The sequence below is a fragment of the Brachycentrus maculatus genome, unplaced genomic scaffold (genome assembly GCF_059751285.1).
Source record: "Brachycentrus maculatus isolate JH-2025_06_01 unplaced genomic scaffold, ASM5975128v1 h1tg000483l, whole genome shotgun sequence".
Lineage (NCBI taxonomy): Eukaryota > Metazoa > Arthropoda > Insecta > Trichoptera > Brachycentridae > Brachycentrus > Brachycentrus maculatus.
Window position 1 is genome coordinate 621,150 of NW_028281230.1, and position 21,279 is coordinate 642,428.

The 21,279-nt window shown below is 32.2% G+C and overlaps 3 protein-coding genes across 3 annotated transcripts; all 3 read left to right on the forward strand.

The window, feature by feature from the left end:
• The first annotated feature begins 464 nt into the window (after window positions 1-464).
• LOC148302062 (alpha-amylase 1-like) lies at window positions 465-4,276 on the forward strand. The gene is made up of 10 exons (XM_088272203.1): window positions 465-647; window positions 879-1,030; window positions 1,119-1,290; window positions 1,526-1,650; window positions 1,957-2,146; window positions 2,870-3,058; window positions 3,145-3,279; window positions 3,355-3,555; window positions 3,800-3,955; window positions 4,136-4,276. The coding sequence occupies exons 1-10, from the start codon at window positions 465-467 to the stop codon at window positions 4,274-4,276; spliced, it is 1,644 nt and encodes a 547-aa protein (XP_088128329.1).
• A 3,652-nt stretch (window positions 4,277-7,928) lies between these two features.
• LOC148302063 (alpha-amylase 2-like) lies at window positions 7,929-12,943 on the forward strand. Its single transcript, XM_088272234.1, has 11 exons — window positions 7,929-7,962; window positions 8,266-8,463; window positions 9,019-9,170; window positions 9,261-9,432; window positions 9,672-9,796; window positions 10,103-10,292; window positions 11,382-11,570; window positions 11,657-11,791; window positions 11,861-12,061; window positions 12,321-12,476; window positions 12,657-12,943. The coding sequence occupies exons 2-11, from the start codon at window positions 8,281-8,283 to the stop codon at window positions 12,795-12,797; spliced, it is 1,644 nt and encodes a 547-aa protein (XP_088128360.1). The 5' UTR covers window positions 7,929-7,962; window positions 8,266-8,280; the 3' UTR covers window positions 12,798-12,943.
• Window positions 12,944-15,662: 2,719 nt separating this feature from the next.
• On the forward strand, window positions 15,663-18,458 carry LOC148302064 (alpha-amylase 2-like). The gene is made up of 10 exons (XM_088272223.1): window positions 15,663-15,842; window positions 15,940-16,091; window positions 16,184-16,355; window positions 16,439-16,554; window positions 16,838-17,027; window positions 17,112-17,300; window positions 17,388-17,522; window positions 17,598-17,798; window positions 17,971-18,126; window positions 18,377-18,458. Exons 1-10 carry the CDS (start codon window positions 15,663-15,665, stop codon window positions 18,386-18,388), a joined length of 1,503 nt encoding a protein of 500 aa, XP_088128349.1. The 3' UTR covers window positions 18,389-18,458.
• The last annotated feature ends 2,821 nt before the right edge of the window (window positions 18,459-21,279 follow it).

The window sequence follows — 21,279 nt, forward strand, 5'->3', positions numbered from 1 at the left end:
AAACCTGTAATTGGAGCTTTTTTCAATAATTAAGACACAAACATATATGTTATTGTTTTTTGTTGGTTTTCCAAATAAAAAAATTAAATAAATATATATATATATATATATATATATATATATATATATATATATATATATATATATATATATATATATATATATATAATCGAGAATATACTATTTATTGTTTAACTATTCACTTGTAGATGAAAACATCTGTAGCTTTCGAAACTAGTCGTGTAAAATGAAAGAAAACTTGATAAGTGGTACGAGTGACTTGATGGTTATGCGAGCGTTTATTTTTAAATAAGCTAGTGTTTCAATTTTAAGTACATCGAATAACTTTTACTTTTTAATTCGTTTTACTAATTCTGAAAATGTAAATACATTTATTTAGAATGAACTTTGTGTAGAAAATTGCATATTTTTAAAGACTTATGTTTATTTCAGGTAAATAAATAATGATCGGGAAATTACTCCTATCATTCCTCCTTCTGGCGACGCTGGAGTCGGCCTTGAGCTACCATAACCCTAACTTTGTAGAGAAGAGGACAACCATGGTCCATCTCTTTGAGTGGAAGTGGAAGGATATTGCTGCAGAATGCGAGAACTGGTTGGGACCCAAAGGATTCGGTGGAGTTCAGGTACAATACACATTCATAAGCCACTCTTCAAGGCATATGTATATCCGCAGACATATATTTTTTCAAAATTAAAATGTGACTTTGTTTTAAATTCACTATGAATATTTATTATTATTAAATTATACAAAAATATTTATGGTGATTTTAAAACAAAGTTACAGTTTAATTATAAAATAGAAAAGAGCAAAGTTAGTGCTTCAAATATAAATTATAAATATTTTTTCTTTCCAGATCTCTCCTCCAAATGAAAACTTGAGAATCACCACCTGGGGCAGGCCATGGAGGGAAAGGTATCAACCTATCTCATACAAGCTGATCACTAGGTCGGGAAACGAAGAAGAATTTTCTGACATGGTCAAACGTTGCAATGCTGTTGGAGTCAGGTAAATAAAAAAAACATACACAAAAACCAAACAGTTTTATGAAAAATACTGAAAAACCTATTGTAACCCAAATATCGTATTGATTCAGAATATACCCCGATGTAGTCATCAACCACATGGCTGGAACGTCGATTAAGAACGTTGGTACTGCAGGTTCCATTGTAGACTTTGCCAACTGGGACTACCCAGCAGTTCCTTTCACCAAGAATGACTTCAATCTACCCGTTTGTACCATCAGAAACCATAGCGATCCTACTAAGGCACGTACTCTGCAACATTCCCAAAAGATATTACTCTGCCTACCGTGTAGCAATTGTTTAATTTACAACATTTTAAGTGTGTCCAAATACTTGTTAACAAATCTGGATTATATCCTATTTTAGGAGTTATTTTTCGTATTATTTTTTTCTTTTATTCGAAGTCTTCCCAAACTTCCATATTCTTCTTCGTCCATGTTGAGATCTCAAAAATTTATTGTAATTATTCCGTTTTTAGCTCCGAAACTGCCAGAGGATTAAAAGTTCAGAATTGAAGGACTTGAATCAGACTGCCGAATATACAAAAACTAAAATAATCGAATATATGAACAAAATGGTCGACTATGGTGTAGCTGGATTTAGGTAAACAAATGAATAATATAATACGTTATATCAGTTCAATAAATTTATTATGGTTTGATGGTCGTTCATGACGTAATGGTTAAAAGGATATTATGCTGTTTCGTGTTGATACTTTGAATACTCTTTGTTTCAGACAACATTATAGAAACAATCATTAGAGCATTGAGTATATTACATGTATCAGCTCCCAATGGTATTATATTTTTTAATTTATATCCTACAATATACTTTATTTGTAACCAAAATGTTTTTGATATTTTATTTTTCAGTCAAGAAAAGTGTATAAAATATTTAAATATTTTACAGAATTGATTCCGCCATATATATGTGGCCTAATGCACTGAAAGCAATCTACGATAGCCTTAACAACCTGAACACTGACCATGGGTTTGCACCAGAAACCAGACCTTACATCTTCCAGGAAATTATTGATCTCGGTGAAGAGGTGGTAACGAGAGAAGAATACTCTCCCCTTGGAGCTGTAACGGAATTCAGAGTAAGAATTTAAAATTATTTTCGGCAAATTCAGACATTTAAACGAAAGATGAGCTTGACAGCGACTTTCCAAGTCACCGATATACTGGCGACCAGTGGCGGGCACAGAGTTTTTGATCAGGGTAAGCAGTTTTTAGTAAGGTTGGGAGAGGTTGTGCAAAATAGGCACTGGTCGTATTTGTATATGGAAAGCGAGTAAACCAGTGTAGGCACTGCTTTTATGCCTATATATAATGCACGTCTCTGCTGGCGACAGTGACTTGTAAGTCACCGCTTCGTCTAACAGCTCCTGGGTCGCTGTTTCACTTCGTGCATTCCCGTGCGTGCCTTTGGTGTCACCTTATTAATCGATCTTTACATTGAAGAGAATAAAGAAGTACCCTTTTATTTTATTACAGATAGATATATAAAAAGGAAACGCAGGAGGTTTATTTAATCTGATTTTAAAAAATACAACATTTACGTACAAGAGCATATTTTTTATGTATATATTTATTTTACTCCTAAAAATAGGGAAAACAATCATTCATTTTCATATTTAAAAAAAACACTGCATAATAAAAAAGCACACTAAGTAAATATATATATTTTAATTTAAAAAAAATCTTGATGCTGTGTATATCTGCTCTCATGACCTCTCTCGGTGACCATCAAAGTTACCGGTACTAAATGTCTAATTTAAACAATCCTTGGATTTGTGGAATAATTTATTTGATTAACTTAGGTCTGCTCTCAGCTTGGTAGATGTTTTAGAGGCCAGAATGCACTAAAATTGTTAAAAAATTGGGGAGAAGGCTGGGGTCTTCTGCCAACCAATGAGAGTATTGTCTTCGTAGATAATCACGAGCATCAGAGGGGACATTTAGTTGGCGCACCTGATATTCTTACGTACAAGGAACCTAAAGGTTACAAGGTAATTTTACTACATATCACTGATATATTACATTTTTGCGCTCTAAATTTTTAATAAAAATTATAAACTCAGATTTCTACTTTCAGGCAGCAACTGGTTTCTTGCTTGGTCACGCTTATGCTAATGTGGCTAGAATCATGAGTTCCTTCGCTTTCACCAATCCTTCAGTTGGGCCTCCAATGGACGCTAATGAAAACATCATCTCACCAATTATTGATGCTGTATGTTACTTTAACTTAATCTCTAAGTAATCGCAACGTTGTATTTTTCTATATTATCATACTTGAATTCTGCAGGATGGTACTTGCGACAGCAATTGGGTTTGTGAACATAGATGGACGGCTATGGCTGGAATGGTAGGATTCCGTAATGAAGTTCTTGGAGAACCCGTCACCGACTGGTGGGACAATGGAAATAACCAGATCTCTTTCAACAGAGGAAGCAAAGGATTTATTGCCTTCAATCTTGAATCTAGCGACCTAACTAGAAGCTTCCAGGTATATGTTAAAACGGTTTTTAAAAAATTTAGTCAGATTAAGACCTCACAACTGTTCAAATAAACCTTCTTCTATCTCTCTTATTTTTATTGTAATATATTTTTTTTAACAATGTAAAAGTACTTTTTTTTTCATGATCTATTAATTTCTAACAGTAGAATAAACTTTTTGCTTTTTACTATTTAATTTCACTTTTTACAAGTTTATTACAACATCTAAAATCTAATCGCAAATGCAATTTTAGACTAGACTCTCGGCTGGTACTTACTGCGACATCATTTCTGGTGTGAAGAGTGGTTCCACGTGTACCGGAAAGTCTGTTGAAGTCGATGCTGCTGGAATGGCTGCTATTAATCTTCCAGCAACTGATGATGAAGCCGTGATTGCAATCCACACCGGAGTGAGTACTATTTGATAATAATTGCTTCGAGCAAGTGTCTTTCGTAGATGTGCTATGGTAGTCAATTGAATCACTAAGCAAATGAAAAAATGGGTTAGTGTTAAAGGATATTGATTTATTATTGCACGATCGCGAGAAGTTACGGTGGTAAGTTCATTAATATTTTGTCTCCGGTTTCAGGCAAAGATCGGAAGTGATGGTGGTGTAACTGACCCACCCGCAACAACATCCGTTCCCCCACCAGGGGGCTGTGGAGCTGACATGCAGGTTGAAGTCAGCTACGATAGCAAGAAATGGAGTGGTTGTCTTCAAAGGTCCTAAACCTTTGTGGTTTCCCGTCATCAATGACGTGTCTTTAATACCGACCGATTTTTCACCTATATTATAAAATCATGTTATATTCATTTTTAAGATTATGGCTCAATAAATATTCTCTGTTTTTTTTTCAATTTAAATCAATTCTATTTATTAAACATGTGAAATCGAACAGGAACCAATATGTTATTTTTAATGCTACGCGTTTTCGTTTAACAAAATTTTAAGCAATTAAATTCATTGTAATACTGATATCTTAACATAGATGAAGAACAATATGGAAATCTGGGCATGTATAGGGTGTACGACCAATCATACCCTAGTTTATCAATTTATACACGTGTTACATTCACCTTTCTACCATGATTGAAAATCACGCTACTCAAATTTTGTATGTTGTATTTATCCACGGACACCTTCTTTCACATGCGAGTTCTCAGCGCCACCTAGGTTTAAGTTCATTTAGTTTTTTTTATGTAGCTCAGATATTTGTTAAATGATTTTACGAAGTATTTTACATTCTACGAGACGCTTTGAAAACACGATTTTTTATTTTATTTAACTTATATTTGACAGTTATTTTATTATTTTTCTTACGTTATAATTTTATTCATAAAATGTTAAGTGTGTCCAAATCTTTATTCACATACATAAGTTATATTCTTTTTGTTGATATCTCAACATTGATGAAGAAGAATATGGAAGACTTCCATTTTCAGTGAGTTAAAAGTTAGTGAGATCAATAAAGCCCCACAAGAATGCATGAAAATACTTAAATCTCTTATCATACGAGTAAACTTATGGTATGTGTTCAACGTGGGACACCACAACACCTTTGCAGAGTAATAATTGTATGGATACCTTCTTTTTATTAGGTTTTTTCTTTATATTCAAAATAGATAAGCAATGTTAAAATTTATCCATAATTTATCATTTTTACACGTTAAGTTTGCGTCAAAAATGAGGAAAATTAAACGAAAATGAATACATCTCCAAAATAAGAAACAATTTAAAAAAGAAACAGCAATTGTCAACAATTTAAGGGTAAAAAATAACTTGAATTTAAAGTAAAGTTCATCTTTGAGATACCAAAATAACTTTACAAAACCAAAATGCAATTCCAACAGAACGTTAAATATTTTGGAACCTACAGTATAAAAAATTGAAGACCTTAAAAGTTTCAAAATAAATGAAAAGCCTTATATGTATAAACATGTAAAAAAATAACATACTATGAAAATCAAAATATTTTCACTCACAAACATAAACAATAAACAATGAGTGTAAGTCCCTCGCCAAGCACAAGAGTTAAGTCTCTTTATTGGAGAGAAAAGCGTAAGTAATTTTTTAATTGTCTAGCAAATGAATCTAATTGTAAAATAAAATTCTCGCTCCCATATAAATAAATTTAAAAAATCATCTCGTCAATATTAAATTCAAGATCTACAATTCTTACTACATTAATATATCAACTAGCTTGTTTTAAAAAAACCTTTCTTAAAAAATCCCTTACTTTTCATCAATTGTAGATTTGTCTTTGTTTATTAGATTTTATGTATAATTAAAAAAAACAATTATAAAAATTATATTTATGTTATACATTTATATATATTTATATATATATATATATATATATATATATATATATATATATATATATATATATATATATATATATATATATATATATATATATATATATATATATATATATATATATATATATATATATATATATATATATATATATATATATATATATATATCTGGAACCGTCGGTTGACAACTCCTACTTCATACTAGTGTGAAAAAGTCCTTTAAATGTTATATTTTCGTTTAAACACCGCGTGTGAAGCTTAGTCTTAATTTAAGAGATTTTTAATACAACTTTTACTGGGTAAATACCACTATTTCTTCATTTCAATTCATTTCGCATCATTTAAACACGTGTGCAAATAGATTTAATAAAAAAAGTGGTATTTACTGAGTTCAAAATTAATAAAAAAGTTGTTGAATATTACCACAAAATGATTTAAGAATCAATTTTGAAATAAAATATTATATAATTAAAATGCAACTTTGTTTTAAAATCACTTTAAATATTTTATTATAACTTAATTATAATGTAAGCTAACCGCTTCTTTATCAAGACTGATTATAACTTGATAAAGAAACGCTTTGTTTCGAAACCGGTAGACATATAATTAAGTTAAAATAAAGTATTTGTAGTGATTTTAAAGCAAAGTTACATTTAATTAAAATATATTTAGTCACAAAGTTAGTCCTTCAAATATAAATCATAAAAAATATTTTAGTCTTGGCTTTGGGACGTTGAAGGATGAAGAATGGTTAGAAGCTGTTTTAATATTATTTTCGTATTTATACGAAAAGTTACCAACTTTGACAATTCAAAAAAATCATATTCATTACTAATAATAAACTCATGATTAACAATATGACGATTACTAAAGCCTCTCCCCTTCCAAGATGGGTGAAAAGCCATTAAAAAGAAGAAAAAAAAAGAAGAAAGCCTCTCCCCTTTTGTCCATATTCCCGCTAATAAAAGATAAGAAACACCTTCGACGATTGACATTTCCGTAAGATAATCTTTAAATTGTGAAATATCGATTGCAAAGCTGAGATAAGCATTATCGATAAAAAAAAAAAAAAAGGTGTGTTGAGATGGTTTATACAAACAAAACAAATAAGTGAGGAAATGACTTCAAAACAAAATTTATGAGGCGAATGTATTTGGAAATAGGAGCGGAGGTAGACCAAGAAATGCTTGGGATGACCAAGTATGTCGAACGCTTGAAAGTGGTTGGGTCAGGAGTCGGAATAATCGGCGGGTATGTATGAGGTCATACATGAACGTAAAAAGTGGCGAAAATCGTTTGCAAAAACTGACTAGTGTGGCGTTCTATTCTCTTTACCTATCCCAACGGATCGTAGTTGGCAGTCAATGTGTAAATTAACCAGAAATCCTTCATTGATACATTTAAGATTATGTATTGATTAATGATTCAATCCACCTCCGTAATGTAATAGTCAGCACGCTCAGCTACCGTACTGGAGGTCCCGGGTTCAATTCCCAGGAGGGACTTAAACAAATAAAAGTAATTTATTCACTATAATATTTATTCAAAATTACTCGAGGCGGAGGGCTGATCACCTTTCATTCATGTGTTAACGATCAAGATAACTCTGCGTTTATATAATACAGTACCCTATGCACCATCGGGTATGAATGAGGGTTTGAATGAATGAAATTATTTCAATGACCCATAAAAGTGTGTTATTTATCATTATTTTCACTAAAAAATTAGCTTTTTAAATAAATAAAAAATTGATAAATGATCAATGAGCTAAAACAATTAACTTAAAAATCAAAAGAATTATTCAAAATAATCATTTACATTTAAGTTCAGAAATTAGTGTAAAGTAAATACGTGAGAGTATTATTTTTATACGAATTTTAAAATATTACTCAATGTCGTATGGTTGTTTCCGTGCCAATCACATTTTATATTTACTTTGATAGATTGTGTGAGATAAACTTACTTAATTTATATGGTTACATTAGAATAATACTTACACTGGTAGATTTTATTGAAATCGTTTTGCTATAAAAGGTCAGCACTACAAACGATTGGTTTAATAAGTGGCACTTGTACTAACATATTGTAGAAGAAGTAAGTAATTTTTTTAAATTTTATTTCTGTATCGGATTTCATATCAAATTCATTAAATTGTGCAAACGTATATAACTTACAAAATAAATTTAAAAATTTCATTAACCTAATAAATAAATAATTTTGTTTTAAATCACTTTTTATTTTATAAAAACGCAATCATTATGTCACCTGGTAACAAAGTAAACAGTTTCTTCATTAAGATTAATTCAAATCAAAAACTAAAACTGAAAAGAAAGATTTTAGAATTCATATGAAAATGAAAATATTTGTGTAGAAAATCGCATTTTTTATGGCTTTCAGATTTATAAATAAATAATGATGGGGAAGTTACTTCTATCATTCCTTCTTCTGACGACGCTGGAGTCGGCCTTGAGCTACCATAACTCTAATTTTGTAGAGAAGAGGACAACCATGGTCCATCTCTTTGAGTGGAAGTGGAAGGATATTGCTGCAGAATGCGAGAACTGGTTGGGACCCAAAGGATTTGGTGGAGTTCAGGTACAAAACAAACACATTCTAACTATTTTATTTTTTGACATCTCATCAAAGATGAAGAAGAATATGGAAGTCTGGGCATTTACGGGGCTGACAACCGTCATAGGCTGGTTTAAGTGATCACTTTACACACGTGTAACATTCACCAATTCTACCCATTATTGACAACCAAACTACTAAAATTCTTGGAAGTTCCATATATATGAACCAATTTAGAAACCTTGTTCTTGAAACACTAGAACTTCACTAGAGACATCTATTGGTGAGATGCAAAGAAGCTTTTTACTAAGCAGAAACTCTTATATTAGTATGTGAGGTCCGAATCCTGGATTATAAACACACACATGAGAAACGCCAGAAAATACCATTTTCATTTTTATTATTTAAGCTTATAATTTGACCAGATAATTTATTTACAACATTTATTAACAACATTGTGTACAAGTATTTGGAAACACTCAAAATGTTGTAAACATTCTAATTACTTTATGATAAGCCACTATTCAAAATTCTCTACCTCAGAAAACTGGTATCCACAGATATATTTTTTCTTTCTAGCTCTCTCCTCCGAGCGAGAACTTAATGATCACCACCCGGAGTAGGCCATGGAGGGAAAGGTATCAACCTATCTCATACAAGCTGATCACTAGGTCGGGAAACGAAGAAGAATTTTCTGACATGGTCAAACGTTGCAATGCTGTTGGAGTCAGGTAAATAAAATAAAAACATACATAAAAACCAAACAAGTTAATGAATAATACTGAAAAGCCTATTGTAACCCAAATATCGTGTTGATTTAGAATATACCCCGATGTAGTCATCAACCACATGACTGGAACATGGCTTGAGAACGTTGGTACTGCAGGTTCCACTGTAGACTTTGCTAACTGGGACTACCCAGCAGTTCCTTTCACCAAGAATGACTTCAATCTACCCGTTTGTACCATCAGAAACCACAGTGATCCTACTCAGGCACGTATTTTGTAATATTCCCAAAAGATATTACTCTGCCTACCTACCATGTAGCAACTTTGTAATTTACAATATCTTGTGTGTGTTCAAATACTTGTTAACAAATCTGGATTATCTCCAATATTAGGAGTTATTTTTCATATTATTTTTTTCTTATATTTGAAGTCTTCCCAGACCTCCATATTCTACTTCGTTCATGTTGAGATCTTAAAAAATGTGTGTAATTATTTCGTTTTCAGCTCCGAAACTGCCAGCGGACTGTAAGTTCAGAATTGAAGGACTTGAATCAGACTGCCGAATATACAAAATCTAAAATAATCGAATATATGAACAAAATGGTCGACTATGGTGTAGCTGGATTCAGGTAAACAAATTTATTATATAATACGTTATATCAGCTCATTAAATTTATTTTGGTTTGATGGTCGTTCATGACGTAATGGTTAAATGGATATTATGCTGTTTTGTGTTTATACTTTGAATACTCTTTTTTTCAAACAGCATTATAGAAACAATCATTACAGCATTGAATATATTACAATTATCGGCTCCTAATGGTAATATATTCTTTAATTTATATCCTCGAATATACTTTATTTGTAACCAAAATGTTTTTGGTATTTTATTTTTCAGTCAAGAAAAGTGTATAATATATTTCAATATTTTACAGAATCGATGCCGCCATATATATGTGGCCTAATGCGCTGAAAGCAATCTACGATAGCCTTAACAACCTGAACACTGACCATGGGTTTGCACCAGGAACCAGACCTTACATCTTCCAGGAAATTATTGATCTCGGTGAAGAGGCGGTAACGAGAGAAGAATACTCTCCCCTTGGAGCTGTAACGGAATTCAGAGTAAGAATTTAAAATTATTTTCGGCAAATTTAGACATTTAAACAAGAGATGAGCTTAACAGCGATTTTCCAAGTCATCGGTATACTGGCGACCAGTGGCGGGACAGAGTTTTTGATCAGGGTAAGCAGTTTTTAGTAAGGTTGGGAGAGGTTATGCAAAATAGGTACTGGTCGTGTTTGTATATGGAAAGCGAGTAAACCAGTGAAGGACTGCTTTTATGCCTATATATAATGCATGTCTCTGCTGGCGACCATGACCATGACTTGTAAGTCACCGCTTCATGTAACAGCGCCTGGGTCGCTGTTTCATTTCGTGCATTCCCGTGCGTGCCGTTGGTGTCACCTTATTTATCGATCTATACATTGAAGAGAATTAAGAAGTACCCTTATATTACAGGTAGACATATAAGAAGTTTATTTTATTTGTTAAACTAACTAACTAACCATCACGCCGCTTCCCAGCAGGGATAGGCAGAGAGAATAGAACGCAACACCACTCTGTCTTTGCAAACATTCTTCGCCGCTTCCACGTTCATGCATCTCCTCATACATACCCGCCGATTGTTTCGACTGTCCGCTTTCAAGTATTTGGCATTCCTGATCGTGCCAAGTTTTTCTCGGATTTTTCACAAATACGTACAAGAGCATATTTTTTATGAATTCAATATTTTTTTCTCCTAAAAATAGGGAAAACCGTCATATTATGTTATTTAAAAAAAATCACTACAAAATAAAAAAGCACATTAATATTCTTTAAATTAATTTTTGTTTTTTTTTTTTTTTTTTTAACTCTGGACGCAGTGCATGTCTGCTCTCGTTTCGACTCTGAACAAGAATAGACATGTGATATCCTTCCGGTAGCTGACGAGATAAGTCAAGTTCAGATGTGCCGAAATAATTCAAATATCAACATTTTGTCGGACTCGGGAGCTTTCGTGCTGAGTTTTGAAACAGGGCCCAGGTCTCAACTTCGCGGAGAATCGGGTCCCCAGTATTACTGGTGACCACAGTCACCGGTACTAAAATATCGCTCATCTCTAATTTAAACAATCCTTGGATTTGTAAAATAATTTATTTGATTAACGTATAGGTCTGCGCTCAGCTTGGTAGATGTTTTAGAGGCCAGAATGCACTAAAATTGTTAAAAAATTGGGGAGAAGGCTGGGGTCTTCTGCCAACCAATGAGAGTATTGTCTTCGTAGATAATCACGAGCATCAGAGGGGATATTTAGTTGGCGCACCTGATATTCTGACGTACAAGGAACCTAAAGGTTACAAGGTAATTTTACTACATATAACTGATTTATTAAATTTTTTCGCTCTAAATTTTTAATGAAAATAATTTATTCAGATTTCTACTTTCAGGCAGCAACTGGTTTCTTGCTTGGTCACGCTTATGCTAATGTGGCTAGAATCATGAGTTCCTTCGCTTTCACCAATCCTTCAGTTGGAGCTCCAATGGACGCTAATGAAAACACCATCTCACCAATTATTGGTGCTGTAAGTTACTTCAACTTAAACTCTAAGTAATCGCAACGTTGTATTTTTTTTATATTATCATACTTGCAGGATGGTACTTGCGACAGCAAATGGGTTTGTGAACATAGATGGACCGCTATGGTTGGAATGGTAGGATTCCGTAATGAAGTTCTTGGAGAACCTGTCACCGACTGGTGGGACAATGGAAATAACCAGATCTCTTTCAACAGAGGAAGCAAAGGATTTATTGCCTTCAATCTTGAATCTAGCGACCTTACTAGAAGCTTCCAGGTACATGTTATAACTGTTTTTAAAAAAATAGTCAGATTAATACCTCACACCTGTTCAAATGAACCTTTTTCTATCTTGCCTATTTTCATTGCATATTTGTTAAAAATAGTTATATTAAGTATTTTAGTTATAAAAGTATTTTTGTTACATAATCTTTCGATTTCTAACAGTAGAATAAAATTTTTACTTTTAACTATTTAATTTCACTTTTTACAAGTTTATTACAACATCTAAAATCTAATCGCACATGTAATTTTAGACCAGACTCTCGGCTGGTACTTACTGCGACATCATTTCTGGTGTGAAGAGTGGTTCCACGTGTACCGGAAAGTCTGTAAAAGTCGATGCTGCTGGAATGGCTGCTATTAATCTTCCAGCAACTGATGATGAAGCCGTGATTGCAATCCACACCGGAGTGAGTACTATTTGATAATAATTGCTTCGAGCAAGTGTCTTTCGCAGATGTGCTATGGTAGTCAATTGAATCACTAAGCAAATGAAAAAATGGGTTAGTGTTAAAGGAAGTTGATTTATTATTGCACCATCGAGAGAAGTTACAATGAAAACGTCATTAATATTTATCCTCCGGTTTCAGGCTAAGATCGAAAGTGATGGTGGTGTAACTGACCCACCCGTAACAACATCCGTTCCCCCACCGGGAGGCTGTGGAGCTGACATGCAGGTTGAAGTTACCTACGATGGCAAGAAATGGAGCGGTTGTCTTCAAAGGTCCTAAACCTACCTGTGGTATTCCACCACTAATATAATTTATTCCACCATCAATGGTCTTTAATACCGACTGATTTTTCATCTTACTTATTTAAACTTTTTATATTCATTAATAATATTACGTTTCAATAAATATTTTCTGTATTTTCCGTATTTTTTTTTTCAATTAAAAGGAATTATTCCCTTTATTAAACAATACCCACCTAAATGTAATATATTAAATTTTGTCCGCCTCCGAAGTGTAATGATCAGCACGCTTGGCTACCGTTCTGGAGGTCCCGGTTTCGATTCCCAGGGGGGGGTCAAATAAATATAAGTGATTTTTTCACTCTAATATTTATTCAATATTACCCTGGACTGGTACCTGAAGCGGAGGGCTGATCACCTTTCCCTCATGAGTTAACGATCAAGATAATACTGCGATTATATTATCTACCATTATATTATATTATATTATATTATATTATATTATTATATTATATTATCTACCATTAGATTATAATACTGCGATTATATTATCTACCATTGGTTAGAAATGAATGAATAAACAATACCTACCCTCTCAAATTAATCGCATTACTAATATTTAGGAAGTTGTATTTATACTTCAATTGTGACCTTCTTTCGCATACGAGCTCTCGGCACCATATACATATACTCGTATATGGTTATAAAATAAAGAAAATATTTTAATTGATATTAGTAATGTTAGTAAATAAGCACTCACCGGTTTCGAGACGTACCCGTCTCTTGGTCAGGACATACACTACAATTTAACAATCATGCGAACAACACTACACCACACCCACTTAGTACTATTCACATACACTATCACTACACATGCAAAACATGCAGAGCGAGTTGTTAGTTTCAGTTTAGTTTAAACATTACTAATATCAATTAAAATGTTTGACCACAAAGTAAATGCTTTGAATATAAAAAATATTTTAATTTTATAATAGAAACTTCGTACTGTAGGCACGTATACGAGTAATAATTATTTGTATATTTATAAATGCTTTTTCTGATATTTGATTTAATTTCTTTAAGATAAACTATAACTTTGGCTGATTATGAACTAGACAATAGTCTAGATTTTATAGCAACATCAATAAAGGTAAAGAAATCTATTGAGACCGGAATGTCGTCCATATATTTACGAGCTTTTTAACCCATCTTATATTGGCAGTGTGTAAAATTTACAATTTCAGAAATTAATTAATTAATTAAGTTGTATAATATATGCATATGCTTCAATTAAAAATAACATTGGTATTTTCGAATAAACATCATAGGTGGCATCTTTGATTAGAATTTAAAAGTTAAGTTATCAGAAATCCTACATTGACACATTTGAGATTATTTTATAATGTATTATTTCAGTTTAGCCAAAAAAAAGACTTTAAAATCAAAAAAAATATAGGAATTTTAAGAATAAATATCATTTACGTTCAAGTTCAGAAATTTGTATGAAGTAAATACGTTATTTTATTTTAATATAGTATTATTTTAAAATATTACTCGATGTCGTATGTTTGTTTCCGTGCCAATCACATTTTATCTTAATTTTGATAGATTGTATGAGATTAAATTACTTAATTTATAATGTCACATATGTAGATACTTAGGCTGGTATATTTTATTTAGTTCATTTTGCTATAAAAGGCCACCACAACAAACGATTGGTTTCATAAGTGTCACTTGTACTTACATTGAAGTAGTAAGCTTAGATTATTTTATTTTTTATCTCTGTTAAATAACATATCAAATTCATCAAATTGTGCAATCACTTAAAATTAAGAAAATAATTTTTAAAATATAATAAACTTTATACATAAATAGCTTCGTTATTAAATCACTTCTTATCTTACAATAACAAAATAATTATGTCGCCTGGTTTCGAAGTAAAAACATAATATACAAAGAAATGTTTTAGAATTGAGGAATGTCTTGAGGAAGAAGCTGTTTGCTTCCAAACTGATTATCATTACAATTAAGTTATTATAAGATGAAAAGTGATTGAATAACAAAATTATTTTGTAGTTATGAAATGTAAAATCATAAAATTGTGTGTTCAATTTTAAATACATTACTTTACAATCATGTACTTTTCAATTCATTGCACAATTTCTTAAAATATAAATGTATATATAAATATATATATATATATATATATATATATATATATATATATATATATATATATATATATATATATATATATATATATATATATATATATATATATATATATATATATATATATATATATATATATATATATATATATATATATATATATATATATATATATATATATATATATATATATATATATATTATATATATATATATATATATATATATATATATATATATATATATATATATATATATATATATATATATATATATATATATATATATATATATATATATATATATATATATATATATATATATATATATATATATATATATATATATATATATACTGAGTTTGTTTTGTGGTCAAGGGTTCTTGCATCCCTTATGTCACCGCGATCATATAAGGTCTATTGTGACCTCCCTCTGTATTACAGCTCACTGCCAAGACTTACGTGAGTCATGTAACTCACGACCTGTCTTGGTGGTAGGAGCTTCACTTTCTCGGAGTCCAGTAGAGGTCCTCCAAAGATGTGACTTTGTTTGTGAGCTAGTGCGAGATATTATTAAATGCTTTATAATGGCCCTAGCAGTAGTTTTGGTATGAGAGATGATTTCAAATAAAATAAAAAAACATAATAGTTAAATTATTTGTGAAGAAAGTGAAAAATTAAAGAAAATTGCATATTTTAAAAGATTTATGTTTATTTCAGGTAAATAAATCATAATGGTGAAATTACTTCTATCATTCCTCCTTCTGGCGACGCTGGAGTCGGCTTTGAGCTACCATAACCCTAACTTTGTAGAGAAGAGGACAACCATGGTCCATCTTTTTGAGTGGAAGTGGAAGGATATTGCTGCAGAATGCGAGAACTGGTTGGGACCCAAAGGGTTCGGTGGAGTTCAGGTACAAAACAAACACATTCCAATTACTAAATGAAAAGCCACTCTTCAAAATTGTCTACCACCGAAAACTTGTATCTACAGATTTTTTTTCTATCCAGCTCTCTCCTCCAAGTGAGAACTTGATGGTCACCAGCAGAAACAGGCCGTGGTGGGAAAGGTATCAACCTATCTCATACAAGCTGATCACCAGGTCGGGAAACGAAGAAGAGTTTGCTGACATGGTCAAACGTTGCAATGCTGTTGGAGTCAGGTAAACCAAATAACATACATAAATATTAAACATTTTAAATATACATATATTGAAAAACCTATGATTTCAACCCTAATTTCATGTTGATTCAGAATATACCCCGATATTGTCGTCAACCACATGACTGGAACATGGCCCGAGAACGTTGGTACAGCAGGTTCCACTGTAGACTTCGCCAACTGGGATTACCCAGCAGTTCCTTTCACCAAGAATGACTTCAATCTTCCCATATGTACCCTCAGCAACTACAACGATCCTAACCAGGCACGTATTTTGCGATATTTACTAAATATATTTCCTTGCTTACCATGCAGGTGGATTGCCATTTTGTAATTATTGTGTTTCAGGTCCGAAACTGCGAGCTGATTGAACTGAAGGACTTGAATCAGACTGCCGAAAATACAAAGACTAAAATTGTTGAATATATGAACAAAATGGTCGACTATGGTGTAGCCGGGTTCAGGTAAACAAATTTCTCATATACGTTTAATACGTTAAATCAGTGTTGACGCTCATTCATGATTAATGGTTTTAAGGATATTTTGCCGTTATGTGTCAATACTTTGAATAGCCAACGTTTTAACCAACGTTGCAGGAACTAACATCAGGACATTGAAAGTATTTAAAGTATTGGCACGCAACGATATAATATCCATTATTTAAATATTTTTGAGGTTATTTAAATATATCTAAAAAAAAAGTTTTTTGTAATAAATAAAAGACTAACGCGATGAAACATTCACCAGAATTGATGCCGCCAAACACATGTGGCCTAATGCACTGAAAGCAATCTACGAGAGCCTCAATAACCTGAACACAGATCATGGTTTCTCAGCAGGAACCAGACCGTACCTCTTCCAGGAAGTTATTGATCTCGGCGGAGAGGCGGTAAAGAGGGAAGAATACTCTCCTCTTGGAGCCATAACGGAATTCCGAGTAAGTTTTCAAAACCCTTTTTTGGAATCGGGGCTTTTCAACAAACCTTGAATTCATGAAATTAACTTTTTCGTCAATTTATAGGTGTGCGCTGAACTTGGAAGATGTTTCCGAGGAAGAAATCCTCTGAAGTGGTTGGAAAATTGGGGAGAAGGCTGGGGTCTTCTGCCAACCAATGAGAGTATCGTCTTCGTTGATAACCACGATAACCAGAGAGGGCATGGAGCTGGCGGAGCTGATATTCTCACGTACAAGGATCCTAAAGGTTACAAGGTAATTTTACTTTATATCGCTGAATTATTTAATATTTCAACTTCAATTATTTTCATGAAGAATGTTAATTCAAATCTCTACTTTCAGGCAGCAATTGGTTTCTTGCTCGGTCACGCTTATGCTGATGCAGCTAGAGTCATGAGTTCCTTCGCATTCACTGATCCTGAAGTTGGACCTCCAATGGATGCTGATCAAAACACCATCTCACCAATTATCGGTGCTGTAAGTTAATTTAAATTTTATCTTTTTTAATCACGATTAATTTTGTCTGTATATTATCATACTTTAATTCTGCAGGATGGAACTTGCGACAGCAATTGGGTGTGTGAACACAGATGGACCGCTATCGCTGGAATGGTAGGATTCCGTAATGAAGTTCTTGGAGAACCTGTCACCGACTGGTGGGACAATGGAAATAACCAGATCTCTTTCAATAGAGGTACCAAGGGTTTCATCGCCTTCAATATTGATTCTTCTGATCTCACAAAGAGTTTTAAGGTAAAAAAATTCTAACTCTATATTTAAAAAATTTTATATTCATACCATATAAAAATGGATATTAGTATTGTTCTAACAGTCTGTTATTCATTGCTATCAAAACATGTTGTTGTTGAAAAATCTCCTAAATTTGTTTTTTCCTATTATCAGCAATATTTGTCCATGTTTCCAGACTGCTATGCCAGCTGGAACGTACTGCGACATCATCACTGGAGTCAAGAGTGGTTCCTCGTGTACTGGAACGTCTGTAACAGTTGATGCTTCTGGAATGGCAGACATCAATCTCCCAGCTGAAGGAGACGAAGCAGTTATTGCTATCCATATTGGAGTAAGTAACATGTTACTGTCTGATATTGAACAACTTGCAGAGTTCATTTTTTGGACAACTTGCAGACTTCATTTTTATGAAAAGGGTATTTTAAAAATTGATAGTAAGTAAATAAAATAAAGAAGTATTAAAGCAATAAATCAACGAAACCTCGTCAATATGGTAGACGAATCACATAACCGCATTATACTGATATTATTTAATGTGAAGTATGAATTATTTTTAACAATTATTTTTCTTTGTTTTTCAGGCTAAACTGTAGATTGTCGACTGGTTATACTATCTGCTACAATAGACATAATGGATACAATATACATATCTACATCCTTCACTAAACATAAACTTCATAGTTTTTTCGACTTTAATTTAGCTACAATACGAACCAAATATGAGTCATATTGATACTACGATGATGATATGATCGAGTTCAACATACCTTATATTCTAATATAGGTACTTATATAAATCAAATAGTATACGAAAATATGTATATGATTTTTTTTAAACCAAATTGTACTTTTATAAATTGATTGGACTTGATAATGATGTATAAAATCCTAATAATATATTTCTGATTATAATGCTGACCGTATTTTTGTGATTAAATTTTTTTATATGCATGTTTTGTTTGAATTTCTCGTATCTATTTCCAATATTTTGTAATCATGCATATAAATACATGATTACAAAATTGCATTTCTAAAATGTTTTAGTCCACAATTCTTGAGAAACAATGAATAGAATTAAAATCTTTTAAACAACAATACAATCGAAAACATTGGTAACGGTAAATGTCTCAGCAGCTTTAAAGAAGCACGCTTTCCATCGTCAGCAACGTTAAGTATGGAGTATTTTACTGTAGCGTCTGTCTAAGACAGATGGCACTGCCATTGCGATAAAAAAAATGTTTTAACGAGTCACAGGTGTATTGACATGTGGCAAATTATAATTAAAATAATAATAATAAACCCTTATCCGCACCACAATGGTGCATAGGGCACTGTGTCATATAAACGCAGTGTTATCTTGATCGTTTACACATGAAGGAAAGGTGATCAGCCCTCCGCTTCAGGTACCAGTCCATGGTAATATTGAATAAATATTACAGTGAAAAAATCACTTATATTTATTTTACCTCCCTTGGGAATCGAACCCGGGACCTCCAGAACGGTAGCCGAGCGTGCTGACCATTACACTACGGAGGCGGACCATTACACTGTGGCAAATTATAAGCAAATAAAATATTTGATTATTATTTAATATTTCAATGCAACGTTGCGTTATTTAAATTTAAAAGCAATCGGTGAATAACTCTACGAGATTAAGATTTTGAACAAATAACTTTACCATTTTTATTTATATATTATTAAATAAGTAACAAAAGATGATTTTATTTGAAAATAAGATCCAAATTTGAGATGATTTGAATATCTAGATAAAAAATATATTCTTCCTTCTTCAAACCCTTATCCGCACCCTAATGGTACATAGAGCACTGCAACATATAAACGCAGTGTTATCTTTACTGTTAAAACATGAAGGAAAAGTGATCAGCCCGCTTCTTCTGGTACCAGTCCAGGGTGACATTGAATAAATATTAGAGTGAAAAAATCACCTCCAGTACGGTAGGCGAGCGTGCTGACCATTACACTACGGAGGCGGGCGATATAAAATATAAAATATACAATATTTTGTAATGAGATTTGATGAAAAAAAAAATTAAATTATGCAAACAACTATCTTTTTCAAATATCTTTTGTTCAGATGATTAATGACATTTTAAGGCGAAGATATAAATATGATATTTAAGTATATTATAAATGTATGTATATATTGAGAGAGGATCCATTAAATGTAATCAAATAATCGATCCATAATTAAATGTAATTATCATTTTCATTTAGATGACAGGTTACTGATAGTTCTATAAATAATCTAAATAAAAAAAAAATATTGTGAATGTACCATTAATCCTTAACACTAATGTAGGGGAGAGTGCCCATGAATGGGACGTTTTTGATTTTGCCTCTCTAGTTCTTCTCTGTAAAATAAATCACAAAAAGTAAACGTGGTTTCTCTTTATTCAATCTTTTAGCTACAAATATGCAGTAATTTGTTTTCTAAAAAAATTAACTTAACTGCCTGAAAAATCGATTTCAAATAATGCCCTAAAATGTCCCATGAGTGTCCATGAGTGGGACACCAGTATACTATAAATGGAACATTAATTAAAATGCAAGATCGATGGAAAATTATATTTTATAAAAAAAATAATCGGTAGACACTTTCGTATAATACGTAGACGCATGCAAAAGAAATTTTATTCAACATTTTTGCAACATTTTTGGCAAAAAAAGTTCAGATATCTTAATATTCCACAATTTTCAAGGGTAACATAATTTACATTTAAGCCATTGCATAACACTATATTGGTATTCACCTTCACATATGTGACACTTATTATCCTCCTTTCCTTTTGTTTTTGTCAGTGATACACCTTCTATTTCAACTGATTTATCTGAACTGATGTCTCTGTCATCACTCATTGAAATCTTTTCTATGAGTTTTTTTTTAAATTCTTTTAGCGTGAGGCTCATTTTTTGGTATATCTTTAGGTTTTCGTTTTCCATTCTTCAATAATTGTATTTTCAAAAACTTGTCCTTTTCTGGAGTGTCAGAGATTATACTTGATTTCCCCTTTCTGATTTTTTTCTGTACTGTAGAACATATTCTTCCAGCTGAATTTAAATACGTGGAAAGCATTTCTTCTCGCTTCAGAGTAAACTAACTAAAAAAAATAATTAACTATCACGCCGCTTCCCCGCAGGGGTAGGCAGAGAGAATAAGACGCCACACCACTCTGTCTTTCCAAACATTCTTCGCCTCTTCCACGTTCATGCATCTCCTCATACGTACCCCCCGATTATTACGACTCCTAACTCCCATTCACCGAATGCAAAACCTCCGCAATGATTTCGCGGACCATACCGATATCTGGAATATGTCACTTGCTAACTATAAAGCAAGAATAATTACAATGCTTCAGGCTGATATGTAATTACTTGTCTAATATGTTCATCCTTATATTATTTATTTATTCGGCATAAACTTTGTGGAATGACATGATTATTTTTATTTACGACTAGTTTCGAA

Excerpts from the sequence above, each read along its gene's own strand:
- LOC148302062 (XM_088272203.1), top strand. The coding sequence starts at position 465 with ATGATCGGGAAATTACTCCTATCATTCCTCCTTCTGGCGACGCTGGAG. Across the intron at positions 1,031-1,118 it reads TGCAATGCTGTTGGAGTCAG|AATATACCCCGATGTAGTCA; the intron begins GTAAATAAAAAA and ends GTATTGATTCAG. Across the intron at positions 3,059-3,144 it reads AGGAACCTAAAGGTTACAAG|GCAGCAACTGGTTTCTTGCT; the intron begins GTAATTTTACTA and ends TTCTACTTTCAG.
- LOC148302063 (XM_088272234.1), top strand. The coding sequence starts at position 8,281 with ATGATGGGGAAGTTACTTCTATCATTCCTTCTTCTGACGACGCTGGAG. Across the intron at positions 11,792-11,860 it reads TCTCACCAATTATTGGTGCT|GATGGTACTTGCGACAGCAA; the intron begins GTAAGTTACTTC and ends TCATACTTGCAG. Across the intron at positions 12,062-12,320 it reads ACCTTACTAGAAGCTTCCAG|ACCAGACTCTCGGCTGGTAC; the intron begins GTACATGTTATA and ends ATGTAATTTTAG.
- LOC148302064 (XM_088272223.1), top strand. The coding sequence starts at position 15,663 with ATGGTGAAATTACTTCTATCATTCCTCCTTCTGGCGACGCTGGAGTCG. Across the intron at positions 16,356-16,438 it reads ACTACAACGATCCTAACCAG|GTCCGAAACTGCGAGCTGAT; the intron begins GCACGTATTTTG and ends ATTGTGTTTCAG. Across the intron at positions 17,028-17,111 it reads GAGCCATAACGGAATTCCGA|GTGTGCGCTGAACTTGGAAG; the intron begins GTAAGTTTTCAA and ends GTCAATTTATAG.